We start from the raw sequence: 13,963 nt of genomic DNA on the forward strand, positions 1-13,963 counted from the left end.
AATCCATAATGTACAAGAAAATAAGAGATGAAACCAAAATAGATTCTACTCATATAAATCTACTGGAGTAGGTTTATAGATTTTTGGAAAGGCTAGATAAGGTTGTACTTAATTGCACAGAAACAGAGTGGGGAAGAAGAAACAGGAGGGAAAGAAAGAAGGGCAGAGAGATGGAGAGGAAGAATTTCAGCCAAAACATAACTCATCAACATTATAACTTTCACTATCAATTAAATCTTTCAAATCTGCCTAAACATTTTAATAATTAACTGAACATCAAAAAGCACCCCCCAAAAATACACATAGACATCTTTCTGGATTTCTTTCTACATGAGAATTACATTTATCCTTGCCAATATATGCCTTACGTTGTTCTACTGATAGAGTTAATAAATTACACTGTGCCATGATAGAAAACTATCTTACCTAGTTTTCTATAGACGTTTTTAAAAATTGCTTGAACATAAAATTGACATATATAATGCTGTGTGAAACTAATTAGCTATGTACTAAGCAACTAAACTCATTACCAATTTTCTCTAAAACAGAAGGCCCACTGCTTTATAAGTAAAATTAAATGCAATTGTTTCACACAGTTTACCAGTTGATACATTATATATATTTTAAATTATCATAATTCTAAAAACTCTCTAAAGGGGTTATTATTTGACTTGCAGAAATTCTTTTAGCTTACCAATATAAATTATCTACTACAAATATATATCGCTTTTCCCAATCTCCTTTTTCACGTTCTCTTATTTTAGAAATTCTTGGTTGATAAAAGCAGCTTATAAAAAAGCAGGTAATACAATAAATGCAAATATTACATTTTCCATTTCACAGACCTTGCTTAGTCGTGTTTGAAGTACCAAGAGTTTGTTGTATTCTTCTGTTACTTTGTTGAGAAGAGTGTGCATATTTTCTTGAAAGTCTGGATGGTAAACAATTATAATAATTTCACTTCACAGTAAAAGTCTGCATCTTCCAATAAATATTATTCACCTATTTATAACTTAAAAAAATTGCCTGCTAGAAGTAAACCTCAGATATTTAGTAACTAAAAATTGAAATTTCATTCATGTGAAATGCCTGCTACGAAGATAACTTGAAAATTTCATATTAAAATATGTTAATTTCTTTTGGTAGTCATTAATTTATACACATTTTGTTCATTATCTATACAAATGGACAGGGCTAGGAAACATTTTATCTGTGAAAGAACATCAAAAAAGTGTGAGGTTACTATTTGCTAAAACAAACTTATAGCAGATCTATATTAAGAAAGATACTAATATATTTCTTATTTCTTAATGTTAATCTTACTCATTTTAAAGCAAAAACCATTGACATGAACTTATTCAATAAATACAATAACGTTTAAAAATTTGGATCTATGGTATAAAAAGTTAAAAGAAAGAATTAGGATAAGGAAAAAGATAGGAGTAGAGAGATAGAGGATAGACAATAGTGGACAGCTCCAATTATCTTCATATCACCATTATCGCACTACAAAAATTTTAAATGTATATTAAATATAAGATTTCATGAACGTGAAAGGAGGATAAGATGCTAAGATGATAAACAACTTGGCTGGGTGATTAAATCATAATAAAAAGTAAAGATCTGTCATCAATTAAGAGGATTAAATACTGTTTAATAGTATGGTGAGCTTTTATTACCTTGAACTTCGTATCTATAATCTTGTAATTCTGGATCTTCATTTTCAGAAGTGTAATCACCAGAATTCTCTCTATCTTCTGCATTTACTTCACATTTTAAAGCAGGAGTATAATATTCACCAAGGACACTGCATAAAGTCTGTCAACAACAAAATTGGGTATTTTAAGGAATTTAAATTTTGATTTCTACTTCTAAAGATCATTAAACATTATTCTCCTTGATGTAAGGCAGTCAAAATGGCACATAAAAATAATTAAGAAAACCTTCTCTCCATACCCTTATCAATCTGCAAAAGAAACAAGTCTAAATTTCTCTGTCTCTCTGGCATGAAATCTTCTTATATCAGGAAGATAATAATCTTCATTGCAAAAAACCATAATTTTTTTTGCTTCCTTATAATAATAGAATTTATCTTATACTTTAATCAACTACTTCCTAGCTTGGATCCTATTTCTGATGTTATCTCTGTAATCTCAAATACCTTTGAAAAAACACCACAGGACAAGGACGGAAGTTCAGAAATGCTGATCAGAAAGAAATCTATAAATTCTAAAGAAATTATATCAAGCAAGAGAATTACATTCATATACTTAAGATAATATTCATAACACATGAGGCCAGGCGTAGTGGCTCACGCCTGTAATCCCAGCACTTTGGGAGGTCGAGGCAGGTGGATCACCTGAGGTCAGGAGTTTGAGACCAGCCTGGCCAACATGGCAAAACCTCATCTCTACTAAAAATACAAAAACTAGCCGGGCGTGGTGGCCTGCATCTGTCATCCCAGCTACTCGGTAGATGAGGCACAAGAATAGCTTGAACCTGGGAGGCAGAGGTCGCAGTGAACGGAGACTGTGCCACTGCACTCCAGCCTGGGCGACAGAGCAAGACTCTCTGTCTCAAATAAAAAAAGAAAAACAAAAAAGATTCCTAACACACGAGAATAGTTTTATGTAATTTATATACACACACAAAAATTGAAAATATGTGACACATTGTTTTGGTTCTTCTCCTGGGCAACAGACAATTCTATCATCATTTAAAACAATACATGCCCCATAATCATTTGATAAGCTTTCAAATAACTTTTACCTTTGTTCCTCATATAACTAAAAAATTACCACCACCAACTTCTAGACTTAAAAATCAAATTGTTCACTGCTATTTCTTCAGATTTCTTGAGATTTGCTTAAACTATACTGTCAATTAATAATTAAGTTTATTAAATTTTCAGCATAGCCCCTAAGATGCAGTTTTTTCACATTAGAGTTGATTTTAGAAACCGTAAACAATCACCCAATTTACAGACAAAGAAACTGGGACCCAGAAAGATGGGTGCCATCTTAGTGTTTTGGCTCACTCTATACAGTCTCCCAGGATGTCTCCATCTTGTCCTTGTAACTCATCTATGGCAACACCAACAATTACTGTCTGTTCTACAGGTGAGATAATTTACCAGAATTTCTTTTGTTTCAAACAGATTATCAGGAAAATTTTTAATGCTCATTTTAACTTAAAAACTCAGAAACACTTTCTAAGTACAGTTCTGAAGTAAGGTAGTGGAGAAAACTAGGCTGGGTGATCATCAAATTAGTAGCAACTTATAATTTAGCACTCCTTGTGTAAAAGTACTTTTTATTTATTTTTAAAAATCTATTATTATTTTCTTTTGTTTGAGACAGAGTCCCACTCTGTCACCCAGGCTGGAGTGCAGTAGCATGATCTCCACTCATCAATGCAACCTCTGCCTTTCAAGCCCAAGTGATTCCAATGCCTCAGTCTCCCCAGTAACTGGGACTATAGGCACACATCACCACGCCGGACTCATTTTTGTATTTTTTGGTAGAGACCAGGTTTCACCATGTTGGCAAGGCTGGTCTCGAACTCAAGTGATCCGCCCACCTCAGCCTCCCAAAGTGCTGGGATTACAAGTGTCAGCCACCACACCTGGCCATAAAAGTACTTTTAAACATCTTACCTGTAAAAAATAAGAACATTCTTCAGACACTGCCTTTCGAAGTTTTCCAATGAGCAGATGTAAAGGCTTTCCTTCATCACCTAATAGAACAGATAATGGATTAAGAGATTCAATTTACATACTTAAGAACTATGATAATATTTAACTTATGTTTCAACTGGAAACTCCCCTGCAGTAAGAATCATTTTAAATTCTTTATTTCTTTGAGTTATTTTCCATTGCTCAACATTGTCTTAGAAAATTTGTGAGATTTTCCACTTCTATCCACAAAATGGTACAAAGCAGTGACTTCTTTTTACTAAAACCCAACATAAAAAAACGCATCATATATCATAACCTATTACATACATCTATGTAAAACTGAAATAAAAATCTCAGAAATCAATATTTATTCTTCTACTGTAGTGCCATGTACTCCAATGTTTTCTGTTCTACTCTACTTTGTTTTTTTTTTTAAATGTTGATCATTACTCACTAAACTGACTTCACCACCCATTAATGGACCTATTAATTAGCCTCTAGTTTGAAAAACACTAACCTGTTTGAAGAGGACATCAATAAAAATATTACATGCTTAAAATCTTATTAAATTAAAACCCAAAGCACTCCTGAATTTTAAAAGTTTGTACTCTTATTTAAGCCATTCTCAAATTTCTACTTTTGAATGCAAACTTCTTTTCCATCCTCATTAACATTTAGTTAATACTTACTGTTTATGGAAACGATAGCCTTAGTTGCTTACCTGGTGTTCTAATCACTAATCTCACCTCCTCCAACTCACCCCAGTGGTGTCATCATAAAATAAAAACCATATTGTGTTACTCTATTTAAAACCCTGTAGTAGGTCTTATCACCAACAGCATAAGGCTTATACATGCTTCTTTCAGAACAAAACTTTTTCTAATCAAGCTCTTGCCAATCTCTCCAGCTATAACCCCAACTACTTTCTCACACACCTTGAACTCTCAATTTTTCAAAATGGGTGTACCTTTATACCTCAATTCTAAGGACTCCAGAGCCTCCCTTAAAATTCCAACCCCACTACTCTGTCTCCCACCTCACCCTACTCATCCTGCCAGGAAGCACTAGATGTTTCTCCTTTCTCCTCCCATTCTTTCTATTCGTTCTTCTGCTGGATAAATTGTTTATTTTATATATACTTTCTCAGTGGATTGTGACTTCCTATTGGAAAATGATTTCAGCTTTCTCAAGCACTTAAATGAATGCCTAGTGATTATATCAACAACTGGAAATCACCTTCCTCTGTGGGTTCTATGACAAGGAAAAAATTATAGAATGGCAGGCTCTATCCAATACTTATTTGGATCATGGTACTTATAAGTCAGAAACCATTTTACCTGTTTCTTGAGTTCTCGTATTCTGTAGCTCTAACTGGTGTACTTTCTGAAGTTCCTTGATCTTTTCCTCTTGAGCAGAAATAAGCTCCTCTTTAAGACTGCAAAGAGCTTTATCTTTTTCATTTTCCATATATTCACGAACCTGATCCACATGAGTTGAATAAACCAGAGAGAGGCAAATGCGTTGGGCTTCCATCTGTAGCCTTAAATCATTCTTAAAGTAAACATATGTAAACATTATAATATTTTCTAATGACAAATCAAATAATTCAACTTCTATTTTTTGCATATACTGACTACAAGAGTTTAAAAATTCATAAGAGAACTGAAGTCTAATTTTTTTTCTGTCTTCATTCTGTTGCATTGATCTACTTTTCTATTTCAAGGAAAGTAGCACAATGTTTTCATTGCCTCTGTTTTATACCAAATTGTGATATTTTTGGTATAGCTGGCATGACTCATCTTTAATTTTTTGTTCTAAAATATTTTAAATGTACAGAAATGGAAATAATGAAGTAACCAACATTTATGTACTCACACCCCAAATTAATAAATGCTTTTTTTTTTTTTTTTTTTTGGAGACAGGGTCTTATTCTGTCACCCAGGCTGGAGTACAGTGGTGCAGTCATGGCTCACTACAGCCTTGACCTCCTGGGTTCAAGCGCTCCTCCCACCTCAGCCTCCCAAGTAGTTAGGACTACTGGTGCATGCCACGATGTCCAGCTAACTTTCTATTTTTAGGTAAAGATGGGGTCTCACTCTGTTGCCCAGGCTGGCCTGAAACTCCTGGGCTCAAGCCATCCTTCCAAAGTGCTGAGATTACAGGCATGAGCTACTGCACCCCACCTACTACTTGTTTTTATTCACTGTTACATCACCAGGGAATAAAACTGTGTAGAATGCAGCAGAGGCTCACTAAGTATTATTAAATAAAAGTTGACTTGTAGGGTCTCTTTCCTATATACTAAAATTTCACAAGGATCTCAATGAGTTTCGGGCTTTCCATTACGCTCCACTGATCTATTTGTCCATTCTAGCATCAAACCATACTGTCTATCATGATCTTGTAGTAAATCTTGTTATCAGATGCAATACATTTTTCTAGGACTCTATTGATTATTCTTGAGTATTTACTTGTCTGTATCAATTTTACAATCAGTTTTTCAAGATCCATGAAAAATTTCCTTGTAATTATAACTGGAAATACACTGAATACAGAGATTAATTTGGAGAGAACTGACATTTTTCTTTACATCTTTCCACTATGAATATTGCCATATAGTGAGATATTTACATGCTTCAGTGTTTTATAATTTTCTTGACAAAAGTTCAAAACATCTTGTGTAGGGTTTATTTTGTTATTCATAAAGAAGTTTTCATATTCTTTATCTCATTTCTTATTCTTGTCAAATTGCATTGGCTAGGAACTACAAACCAATGTTGAAATAGTAATGTTGAAAGTAGGTATCCTACACTTGATTCTATATTCAATTTTAATGGGAATGCTTCTATCATATTTTATTCTATACTTACTTGATATTAAGGAGAATGCTTCTAAATTTCACTATTAGAAATGTTATCTGCTAAATGTTTTAATGAAAACAATTACTGCGGTTAAGAAATTTCCCTTCTATTCCGGATTTTCTCCATTGAAAAAAAATTATGAGTTATTAGTTTTTTTATGGATTCTTTTCCAATATATATTAAAATGATTATATGGGTTGGACACAGTAACTTGTACTTATAATCCCAGCTACTCAGGAGGCTCAGGTGGGAGCATCGCTTGAGTCCAGGAATTCAAAACCAGCCTGGGCAACATAAAAAGACCCCATCTCTAAAAAAAAATAATAAATTAGCCAGGAGTGGTAATATGTGCCTGTAGTCCCAGCTACTTAGGAGGCTGAGATGGGAAGACTGCCTGAGTCCAGGAGTTCAAGGTTGCAGTGAGCTATAATTTATAATTATGCCACTGCACTCCAGCCTGGCAAGAGCAAGAACTTGTCTCTAAAAAAATAAAATAAGGCCAGGCATGATGGCTCACTCCTGTAATCCCAGCACTTTGGGAGGTCAATGTGGAATAACTGCTTGAGCCCAGGAGTTAAAGTGCCAAGGTCTGACCTGCAGACTCAGGCTGCACAATGGATGAATAACGTACTCAGACACCAGTATTCAGTAAAAGAGTGGTTAGGGGGCCAGTCTGCTCACAGAAAGAATTGCAGCAGCCGCATGCCCTGACTAGCTGGTCCTGTGGGCATTTATTCAGCATAGATTTAATGACAAAGGCTTTGAGTCAACACACTTGTGGGTAATCTGGTCATCCTCCCCAGAGAGAGCAGTCCTGCAAATGATCAAAGGTCTGTCTTAGGACCACATGAGTAAACAAGCTCTTTAGGTAAACTCCCTTACATTACTATGTATCTACGGCCTAAGCTTTTAATAGAATTCAGCTGCCTTCAATCAAATCTTTCACTGAAGCTATGCAAACCTCCCAGCCTTCCAAGAAGGTTTGTGTCTATTTCCTATAACTTTATTTCCCACCACCCTGACTGATCCCCTACATTTTAGACCTGCCTGGGCAACACAGCGAGATCCTCCTGTCTGTACAAAAATGTTTTAAAAAATCTTAGTTGGGCATGGTGCTATGTGCCTGTGGTCCCAGCTAGTTGGGAGGCTGAATCGGGAGGATCACTTGAGCCTGGGAGGTTGTAGCCACAGTGAAATGTGACTGTCCCACTGCACTCCAGCCTGGGTGACAGAGCAAGATCCCATCTCAAAAACAAAACAAAACAAAAAATAAAATTGATCATATGGATTTTTTTCCTGCTATCTATGAATGTGAAGTTAACATTAATAGATTTTTCAGATATTGAATTATTCTTCCATTCCTATAATTTGCAGCCGGGCGCGGTGGCTCAAGCCTATAATCCCAGCACTTTGGAAGGCTAACACGGGTGGATCACGAGGTCAGGAGATCGAGACCATCCTGGCTAACACGGTGAAACCCCGTCTCTAATAAAAAATACAAAAAAATAGCCGGGCGAGGTGGCGGGCGCCTGTAGTCCCAGCTACTCGGGAGGCTGAGGCAGGAGAATGGCGTGAACCCGGGAGGCGGAGCTTGCAGTGAGCTGAGATCCAGCCACTGCACTCCAGCCTGGGCGACAGAGCGAGACTCCATTTCAAAAAAAAAAAAGAATAATTTGCTAATATTTTATTTAGGATTTCTACAACCACTCATAAGTAAGATTCATCTATGATTTTATTTGTTTGTACTGTTCTTATCAGGTCTTCTTATCAGTCTCATAAGATAACTGGGTTTTTCTTTTGTCTATCTTACCTTTCTTCTTTCCTTCTTTTCTTCCCTCTAGTTCTTTAATTCTATTTTATTAAGCAATTACATACTGGTTGAGTTGGTAAGACCCACTTGTAAAATGGTCTCAGTCTAATATTTTTGGTTGGAGGAGAGGAGAGAGGGAAAACCTCTATGATTTCAAATTATTTAATGGTTATTGGTTTATTCAGGTTTTGTATTTCTATTTGAGTTGATTGAGGTAGTTTATATTCTTCCAGAAAACCATCCAGTTCATCTCTATTTTCAAAATTATTGATGGACATTTATAGTATTCTTTTATGAATCTCTATGGTATCTATACTTATGTTTCTATTTTCATTCATTTGATTTTGTTTTAGAGATAGGGTCTCACTCTGTCGCCCAGGCTGAAGTACAATGGTGCAATCATAGCTCACTGCAGCCTCTAACTCCTGGGGTGAAGGAATTCTCCTACCTCAGCCTCTCAAATAGCTGAGACTACAGGCACATGCCATCATACCTGGCTGATTTTTAAATTTTTTGTGGAGACAGGCACCTTGCTATGTTGTCCAGGTTGGTCTTGAAGTCCTGGGCTCAAGCAATCCTCCTGTCTCAGCCATCCAAAGCAATGGGATTATAGGTGCGAGCAACTGAACCAAGCCTCATTTGGTTTGTCTTTTTTTCCCTGATCATACTCTTCTTTTTTTTTTTTTTTTTTTTTGACAGAGTCTCGCTCTGTTGCTAGGCTGGAGTGCAGTGGCGCGATCTCAGCTCACTGCAATCTCCGCCTCTGGGTTTCAAGCAATTCTCCTGCCTCAACTTCCCAAGTAGCTGAGACTACAGGTGCACACCACCACGCCCAGCTAATTTTTTGTATTTTTAGTAGAGACAGGGTTTCACCATGTTGGCCAGGATGGTCTTGATCTCCTGACCTCGTGATCCACCTGCCTCAGCCTCCCAAAGTGCTGGGATTACAGGCGTGAGCCACCATGCCTGGCCCATATTCTTTTTTTTTTTTTTGAGATGGAGTCTCCCTTTGTCACCCAGGCTGGAGTGCAGTGGCGCGACCTTGGCTCACTGCAACCTCCACCTCCTGGGTTCAAGCAATTCTCCTGCCTCAGTCCCCTGAGTAGCTGGGATTACAGGCACATGCCACCAGGCCCAGCTAATTTTTTGTATTTTTAGAGATGGGGTTTCACCATGTTAGTCAGGATGGTCTCGATCTCCTGGTCTCACCTTGGGATCCACCCACCTTGGCCTACCAAAGTGCTGGGATTACAGGTGTGAGCCACCGTACCCACTGGCCCATATTCTTGGAAGTCCAACACTTTACTAGTGTTTATTTTATTTTATTTTATTTATTTATTTATTTTTGAGACACAGTCTTTCTTGCTCTGTCACCTACGCTGGAGTGCAGTGGCGCAATCTCAGCTCACTACAACCTCTGTCTCCTGGGTTCAAGAAATTCTCCTGCCTCAGCCTTCTGAATAGCTGGGATTACAGGCACGCGCTCCCACGCCCGGCTAATTTTTCTATTTTTATTAGAGACGGGGTTTCACCATGTTGGTCAGGCCAGTCTCGAACTCCTGACCTCGTGATCTGTCCACCTCAGCCTCCCAAAGTGCTGGGATTACAGGTGTGAGCCACCATGCCCAGCCACTAGTGTTTACAAATAATAAACTTTCAAAATCCTTGAAAACTCTTCTTCCTGTTTTGGTTATTCTAACTTTGCTTATTTTGTTCTTAACTTTATTATTTCCTTCTTTCTACTTTTCTTAAGTCTACATGCTCTGATATTCTAGCTTCTAGAACTAATAGCTTAACTCATTTTCAATATTTATAAAATCAGTACATTTAAGGCTAAAGTTATTCAACATATCATGTTAAATGCATTTTGCATTTTTCAAAAATATTCTTGACTCTTCTTGTGTATTTCTTCTTCCACATCAACTATACAGCAATTACTATTCTGTGTTTTTCAAAAATATTCTTGACTCTTGTGCATTTCTTCTTCCAGATAAACTATACACCAATTACTAAGCTGAATTTCAGTAACTTTTCATTGTGAGTTGGAATGGAACTACATAAGGATTACAGATTAATCTAGAGATAACCTGGATTTTTACAATATTCAAATCTTCCCACTCAGAAATGAGACTTTTCATTTATTCAAGTCTCTTATCCTTCATTAAAGTGTTACAATTTTATTTACATTGGCTTATTCATATTTATTTTACATTAAAGATGTAAATCACTTGAGGTCAGTAGTTCAAGACCAGGCTGGCCAACATGGTAAAACTCCATCTGTACTAAAAATACAAAAATTAGCCAGGCGTGGTGGTGGCCACCTGTAATCCCAGCTACTCGATAGGCTGAATTTGTAGTGAGCTGAGATCCATTCTAGCCTGGGTGACAGAGTGAGACTCTGTCTCAAAAAAAAAAAAAAAAAAAAAAAAGACTTTCATTTCTCATGTTTAATTTTTAAATTTAATTATACATGTGAATTATGACAAGTATCTTTCTCTCCAATCATACCACGTATCTTTTTGTCTTTGCAATGGTTAGGACCTACACAACAGAACAGCAAGTGACAAAAGCTATTCTGATCTTCCTGACTCTAACGTGAAGGCCTGTGCTATTTCACTGTTGGTTCTTGATAAGTGGGCTTTATTTATTCCCCCCCTTTTATTCATGCATTCATTCATTCATTTAAAAAAATTATTTACTGCCTATCATGTGTTAGACATTATTCTAGGCACTAGAGATACAGGAGACTGGGTCCTTGCTCTCAAGGAGCTGATATTCTAGTGGTTCCTGCTGTAGTTTCTAAGCTCCAGTATCTCTTTTGATTCTAATAATTATCTTCGAGTTTAAACACATACACTTCAATCTATGACCTCTCCCCGCATCAATAATTAATCAGTATCTATAAAATTCCTGTCACTCTTCCTTCTTCCTTGCATCCCAACCCTGAAAAGACTTCTATGATGTTTTTATTTTTCTCCTTCTGCCCAAACTTCCTAAGTATATTAGAGATATTTTTGTGGCATCCACATTATTTCAAGCATATTTAGGCTGCTCTTAGGTGTTACCATTGTGTAAGTCACTGCTCGATTTCTTCTGTGAACTTCCCTTTCCATCAATAAAGAGGTCTGTCTTGGTAATGATGAATGGGCAGGAAGTTTACAGGCTTGCTCCCCTTTACTTTATGTAGTCAATGTCACATAGAGGGTATCTGAATGCCATCAAAAGTATTTTTTTAGTATCTTTATTAGAGAAAACAGAATTCTGGCTGGGGACAAAGACTCATGCCTATAATCCCAGCACTTTAGGAGGCCAAGTCAAGAAGATCGTTTAATTTAAGCCCAGGAGTTTGAGACCAGCCTGGGCAACATGGCAAATCCCTACCTCTACAAAAAATACAAAAAACTAGCTGGGTGTGTGGTGCATGCCTGTAATCCCAGCTACTCAGGAGGCTGAAGTGAGAGGATCACCTGAGTCCAGGAGGTCAAGGCTGCAGGATGCTGTGATTGCACCATGAGATTCTAGTCTGGAGAGCAGTGAGAGCCTGTCTCAAAAAAAAAAAAAAAAGAAAATTAGAATTCTTACTAAGAAAATTTGACCATTTTGACAGCTCAGGGTCAAATGCAGGTCTTCTTCCAAAAATGCTTTCTAAAAAAAATTAAAAGATGTGTGACATTTTCACAAGTAACTGCCACACATTATGGTTTTGAAAACAATTCCAGACATTTAACAGAACACTAATAGTTAAGCAATTTGGCCAGGCGCAGTGGCTCGCACCTGTAATCCCAGCACTTTGGGAGGCCGAGGCTGTTGGATCACCTAAGGTCAGAAGTTTGAGACCAATCTGGCCAACATGGTGAAACCGTGTCTCTACTAAAAGTACAAAAATTACCCAGGCGTGATGGCGCATGCCTGTAATCCCAGCTACTCAAGAGGCTGAGGCAGGAGAATTGATTGCACCTCGGAGGCAGAGGTTGCAGTGAGCTGAGATCACGCCACTGCATTCCAGCCTGGGTGGCAGAGTGAGACTCGGTCTCAAAAAAAAAAAAAACAAAAAACGTTAAGCAATTTGAATTTCTTGACGCTATTTAGGCAATTAAATATATAAAATATCTCTACATTTGATATAAATCATAAATATAAAATATCTCGACATTTGATATAAGATCACAAATATGATATATTTAGGAATAAAAAGAGAAAATTTTCCAATGACTTCCAAAGTCTGTAAGATTCTCCAAGGTCTGGTCTCTTTCTCCTTCAAACTCTTCTTCCACTCTCTTGCTCTCTCAAACTCAACTACACAGGCCTTCATTTTGTTCTTTAAACTTACCCATGTCTTTACAATTGCTATACTTAGAGCTTCAATGTCATTCAGATCTCAGTTCAAATGTCAATTCCTCCTAGAGACCTTTCCTGACCACCATATTTAATGTTGTTATTACCCTCTCTCTCCATCATTCTCTATCACATTATCCTATTTCTTCATAGACGTTATCACTATTTCTAACTATCCTACTTGTTTCATTTATCACCTGCCTCCCTGACTAAAATACATGTTCTTTGAGACCAGAAACCTCTCTCTTGTTGGCCACTATATTCGTACTTGCCAAGAGAGTCAATAAACATTTGTTAGATAAATGAAGAAACACATAAAACTTTAGTTAGCATCATTACACTGTAGATAGCAGAATTTTCCTGTTATTTTAATATCAGTATCTGGCAAATATAAATTATCAGGAGTGATCTGTTATTATATACATATAATTCTTTAACTATATTTAGAGTTAATACTGTTTTTCTCCCTTCAGGTATAACAAAGATTCTGAAAAAACTCTAGGACTTAAATCAAGGGGTTTTCTTTCTTCCAGGAAAATATAATTTCATAACCACCTAACAACTATAAAGACTACTAAAAAGCTTAGGAGTTCATTTTCAGTTGTGGAGACTTGAAAACATCACTATGAAATAAAAACTGAAACAAATCTTTGAGATTATAACAAAAATTATAAAATGAAATTAGTAACTTTTCTAATGCTGAGATTCTCCACAAAGTTATACAAACTCTTGTCTTTCCAAAGAAAATCTGAATCCATTAGTGTGTTTTATTTCCTAAGCAGAATATGCAACATAGATTGAAAGAAAGTCAACAATGGTTTAAAAAAAAATACTTAAATGATAAATAAATGATAGGCTCAAGTTAAAATAACATTAGAGGGTTCATTTTCATTCTCTTCTAAGGATATGAATTTATGTTTTATGAAGGTGAAGCCTTAGTGTGAAATGTACATTTTCTTTTTTTCTCTCTTTTTTTTTTTTTTTTGAGACAGAGTCTCACTCTCTTGTCCAGGCTAGAGCACAGTGGCACGATCTTGGCTCACTGCAAGCTCTGCCTCCTGGGTTCACGCCATTTTCCTGCCTCAGTCTCCCCAGCAGCTGGGACTACAGGCACCCGCCACCATGCCCAGCTAATTTTTTGTGTTTTTAGTAGAGACAGGGTTTCACCATGTTAGCCAGGATGGTCTTGATCTCCTGACCTTGTGATCCGCCAGCCTTGGCCTCCCAAAGTGCTACGATTACAGGCGTGAGCCACTGCGCCTGGCCAAAACGTACATTTTC

At 36.7% G+C, this 13,963-nt stretch overlaps 1 protein-coding gene across 2 annotated transcripts in view; it reads right to left on the minus strand.

Annotated features, from left to right (window-relative positions):
- AKAP9 (A-kinase anchoring protein 9) overlaps positions 1-13,963 on the minus strand; it is a 170,994-nt gene that overhangs the window by 95,049 nt on the left and 61,982 nt on the right. For both annotated transcript variants that reach the window (XM_025378114.1, XM_025378113.1), the window contains exons 9-12: positions 5,014-5,227; positions 3,656-3,735; positions 1,680-1,818; positions 846-931 (exon numbers count right to left, since the gene is read on the minus strand). In XM_025378114.1, the coding sequence (XP_025233899.1) occupies positions 846-931; positions 1,680-1,818; positions 3,656-3,735; positions 5,014-5,227 (519 nt within the window). The remainder of the gene's footprint in view (positions 1-845; positions 932-1,679; positions 1,819-3,655; positions 3,736-5,013; positions 5,228-13,963) is intronic.

Source organism: Theropithecus gelada, chromosome 3 (genome assembly GCF_003255815.1).
Source record: "Theropithecus gelada isolate Dixy chromosome 3, Tgel_1.0, whole genome shotgun sequence".
NCBI classification, from domain to species: Eukaryota; Metazoa; Chordata; class Mammalia; order Primates; family Cercopithecidae; genus Theropithecus; species Theropithecus gelada.